General features: G+C 40.5%; 1 protein-coding gene across 1 annotated transcript; it reads left to right on the forward strand.

Annotated features, from left to right (window-relative positions):
- Positions 1-395: 395 nt before the first annotated feature.
- On the forward strand, positions 396-1840 carry SST (somatostatin). Its single transcript, XM_049861219.1, has 2 exons — positions 396-610; positions 1491-1840. The coding sequence occupies exons 1-2, from the start codon at positions 473-475 to the stop codon at positions 1701-1703; spliced, it is 351 nt and encodes a 116-aa protein (XP_049717176.1). The 5' UTR covers positions 396-472; the 3' UTR covers positions 1704-1840.
- The last annotated feature ends 2941 nt before the right edge of the window (positions 1841-4781 follow it).

A 4781-nucleotide genomic window follows, 5' to 3' on the forward strand; every position in this document is an offset into this window, starting at 1 on the left:
CAGCTATGTTTAACAGTGTGTTTATCTTTGCAAAGGCTGTGTGTGAGCCTCAGTGTTAAGTGTATACATGTGCGTGTTTGTGTGAGTGAAATTATAAAATGCGTATGTGCATAGCATTGAGTGAATATAAAAGATTGTTTGGAGAACACAGCTTGTGTGGAATCGTGTGTGCCTGTGCGGATTTTTTTTTTCTAATTTTTACTTTTTTAATAAGCAACTTTGGATCGTGTCGCCTCCCCTCACTTCTGTGATTGATTTCGCGAGGCTAATGGTGCGTAAAAGCCCTGGTGAGATCTGGGGGCGTCTCCTAGCCTGACGTCAGAGAGAGAGTTTAAAAAGGCGGCAGGCAGCCTGTGGTGCGGACACAGGCGGCTTCGGAGTCGCGAGGTGCAGAGCCGTCGCTGCTGCCCGCAGATCCGCGCCTGGAGTTTGAGGAACCACCCTCTCGCTCGGCTTCCCCAGCGCCGCGAAGATGCTGTCCTGCCGCCTCCAGTGCGCGCTGGCCGCACTCTCCATCGTCCTGGCCCTGGGCGGTGTCACCGGAGCGCCCTCAGACCCCAGACTCCGCCAGTTTCTGCAGAAGTCCCTCGCTGCTGCCGCTGGGAAGCAGGTAAGGAGGCTCCCTCGACGTCTTTCCCCTCTCCTGGATCCCCCAGTCCTCTCTTAGCCTTGTCCCAGCTCCCTTGGTTTGGATTTGAGAGATACCCTGCCCTCCTGAGGAGTTTCGGTGCTTTTTTGGATCCCTTAGTCCCCAAAGCTCTCAGGAAAACTTTCAAAACCCAGAATCCTCGCTCCCACCCCCTCTTTTTTTTTTTTTTTCTGATCAGCGCAGTCAGTCATGGTTCAGGTAGGTTCTTTGGTATTCAAAAAAATTCCAAGACTGGTAGTTGTCTGATCCTGAAGGGTTGATGGGAGCCATCCCTGGTGCTGAACACAGGAGGCGCTGACCCAGGTGCTGAAAGCGGGGACGTCTGAAGCCGCTATCTTCTTAAGCAGCACTCCCCTCCTATCCAGCGGTGCTGAGGGTAGGGGCACGCTACAGATGGAACACAGAACGTTTGTGATTATAAAATGTCTCGTTCCCCACAGGTGACTTAGTAAAACGGTAAGAACAATTCCATTTTTTAATTCCTGATCTAGAAAGTAAGTTAAGCAAGCTGTTGGCACAGGCTTTATCTTTGTAAAAGTGCTTTAACAATCTGTAGCTATTTCTCTGTGTGTGTTAAGTCTACAAAGGCAGAAAATTGTAAAGACACTTGAGTTCTTGAAGCCTTTTTGTGTAAACTGTTGGTTATAGAATCTACACTTTTTTTTAATATCTTCGTCTGGTTTTGAGCATGACAAAGACTGTACAGCCATGAAAACCGGGTTTGGGGTGGGCTGAATCTGCTTTCCCAGACTAGGTTCTCCATTTCTTCCCCATCATCACTTTCAATATCATTACCATCCTCATCCCCCTTCCCTCCTCTTTCTCTCTTCACCCCATACAGGAGCTGGCCAAGTACTTCTTGGCAGAACTGCTGTCTGAACCCAACCAGACGGAGAACGATGCCCTGGAACCTGAAGACCTGTCCCAGGCTGCTGAGCAGGATGAAATGAGGCTGGAGCTGCAGAGATCTGCTAACTCAAATCCAGCCATGGCACCCCGAGAACGTAAAGCTGGCTGCAAGAATTTCTTCTGGAAGACCTTCACATCCTGTTAGTTTTATTAATTGTATCTATCAGACCTCTGATCCCTCTCCTCCAAACCCTGTCTTTCTTCCCTGGTCCCCCAAATCCTCAGCAAGATCCTTGCATTAAACATGGAAGACTGTAAATATAAAATAAAATTATGGTGAAATTATGGAAAACAAGAATTTGGTTTCTTATTGAGTAAGTCTTTCTGTTCAGTAGCACATAATTAACATGAGCTGTGAATTCACGTGGTTATTTGAGATATGCCCTTCCAATCTCAGGCACATACTATTTACAATTTCCTTTTTCAATAAGAATTACATTTCAAATGGCATCTCTTACAGTTTGGGTTATTTCAAACTAAAATAATTTCAAATAACTCTAGGTATTTTACATTTAATCCAACAATAATCATTGAAAGGGGATTCCACAAACACCAGTTGCATATTAAATACACTTTAAATTATACTTTGGATTGTTGAAATACGTATTAGTTTTATGGCTAGGCAGGCTGAAACGTCCACCTATCCACCAGGCTGGTATATAAAATATATGAAAAAAAATTTTTTTTATGAGATATGAAAAATGGGAGATGAAAATGATTTAAAAGTTGGGGGACAGAAACTGGCTTGAATAGTTAAAATAAAGTTTGGAGCCTTTAAAATTTGTTTTTAGTTGGTGAACATTTACCTAGAGAAAACCAGTGCTTTTACATCATCTATGACAATCTTCTTTGTAAGTGAGCAAGGTTAAATACATCTGATTTAAAAATAAACTTCTAAAGAGTTTTTATCAGAAGGAAATACCACTTTAATTATAACGTTAGAGCATGACAGTACCATGGGTTTCAAGAAATATGTATGTTGGCTCCCCTCATGAATGCTGCACTGTTGAAGGTATTGAAGTTCAATCTCACGATCACAGAATTACTAAATGAGACCTCTCAAAAGGTCATTTTGATTATATTAAAACAGGAGTCAAATAAAGATGCAAAGAATAATAAAAATATTCAATAAATGCATTATTATTAGTGTTATAACAACTTACTAAAAGGTACAGCTCAAGACCGAGATAAAAACATGGCTAATTTAACTCACGGAGCCCTGAAATAGATGTCTTTCAGGAGGTGTGTTTCAACTGCGCTTCTGCATAGCTGTTGGAATAACAAACCAAATATATAGACATAGAAAAACATAGACTCAACATAAATCCCCGTAGTAGGGGCTTACTGATGGTGGCATACAAACATCTAAGAGCAACTTCATACTTTGTAGAAAATATTTGTGTTAGATAATATGCACTTTTAATATGAACTCAGCTTAGTGGAAGTTAATTCCTGAACAGCTGAACAAACAAGAGAAAATTCAAGCCACTTTACTAATCTCTGTGAAAACATAACATCCTTTGAGGCTCTGGTGCATCTTTTATTTACAAGACTTTTAGGGGGAATTAATGCATGTCCACTTAGGGGACCTGTCTGTAATAAATGCCTTGTGTACATCTGGTTGCCAACCAACTCAGTAGACTAATAGAATCACATTAGCATGATTAAAGCACAGAAGAGAACACAACTTAATTGTTTTTTGAGCAGTGCATAGAGTGTATAAGTGCCCGGGGATTTTAAGCTTTTAGTATCATCTTTGGCTGTTAGCCCCCAATAGTAGAATGGAAATAATTGACCAGGATCTTGTGCCAACATATATATTTATTCTTTATTTAAAGGTTAAATTAAATGGAATATTTTATTAGGGTTCATCATCTTTCAGGCTCAGTTTTCCCACCTTCAGTAAGCAGAGGGTTGTACTAGAAAGGGCACTAACAGCCCTTCCAGATGTGATTGGTATTTTGTGCTTTGACATGGGCAAGGACTCTAAGGGAGTGCTAAATTTTGGCCGCTTAAAAAATATAGAGAGCATAGCCTTTTTTTTTTTTTTAATATATGGAGGTCTTATTTTTTACTTCATATTTAGTTTGTTTGAGTTCCTCCTAAGTTTGATTCATTTAAAGAGTCTAGCATTCAAGCCTGTTTATTAGCTAGTCACAATGTAACTTTCAAATTCCATTTCTGTTTCTCCCCACCACTATCAGAAGTTTCAGCAATGATGAACAACCTGCTGTTTCTTTTACTGGGAGAGCTTGGGCATGGTACTTATCTTTCCTGGGCGTCAGTTTCCCCATGTGTATATAGGCATACTAATAGAACCAGCCACTTAGGGTTTTAAGGGTTCCCTGATACCATGCATTCACAGCTCTTTATACATGGTAAACAGTTGGTAAATGTTACATGTTATAACTGATGTTCATTTTGTTCTTACACGTGCTGTGCCATCCAGCCTCTCTTCCTTTACTTTTCTTTTGTTGTTGTTGTCATTTCCACTGGTGCAAATCAAAGCCAGGCTTCGTGTTTCTTGTTCCACAAAATCCTTGATTTTTGCTCTCAATTGAAATGTTTCCCTATCTTCCATGGGGCTTACTTTTACTTTCTAGCAATCATTAGAGTTGTATGAGTCTATGTAACAGAGTGAGCATGTGTATACTTCCCAAGAATAGATACATGTCTGATTCTTAATGTGGTCCGCTCAGTACCTCACACAATGCCTTGTACATAGTAGGTTCTCTGAGTTCATTGAAAGAATGAATAAATGAACCATGAATTTACAGTTTCGAGTGAAGCAAATCTCAATTTACTAGGTGACAACTTTCCTCCTTCACATTTTACACAGCACGAGGAAACTACATTAGTGGCTATTTTGTGTGATGGTGTCGTGACACCATAAAGTGTACCACATGATTTTAGTAACCATTGTATGATTTTAGTAACCATTGAGCCATATGATTAACAGATGCCCTCATTCTGGTAGTCTCTATCAGTCCAGTTTTATTTCACCATTTTACAAAGACCTCAATTAAAAAAAAAAAAAAAGCAAAACAAACAAAAACAAAAACCATTGCCATCAAGTTGATGCTGACTCATAGCAACTTTACAGGATGGAGTAGAAATGCCCACTTGGTGAATCTGAACTGCTGACCTTTTGGTTAGCAGCCATAACTCTTAACCACTACACCACCAGGGCTCCAAGTCCTCAGTAGAATCTACTTAATTGTCC

This window comes from Elephas maximus, chromosome 1 (genome assembly GCF_024166365.1).
Source record: "Elephas maximus indicus isolate mEleMax1 chromosome 1, mEleMax1 primary haplotype, whole genome shotgun sequence".
NCBI classification, from domain to species: domain Eukaryota; kingdom Metazoa; phylum Chordata; class Mammalia; order Proboscidea; family Elephantidae; genus Elephas; species Elephas maximus.

Bases quoted from the DNA above. Each gene is read 5' to 3' on its own strand.
- SST (XM_049861219.1), top strand. From the start codon at position 473: ATGCTGTCCTGCCGCCTCCAGTGCGCGCTGGCCGCACTCTCCATCGTC. The intron at 611-1,490 runs GTAAGGAGGCTC...CACCCCATACAG, and splicing joins CTGCTGCCGCTGGGAAGCAG to GAGCTGGCCAAGTACTTCTT.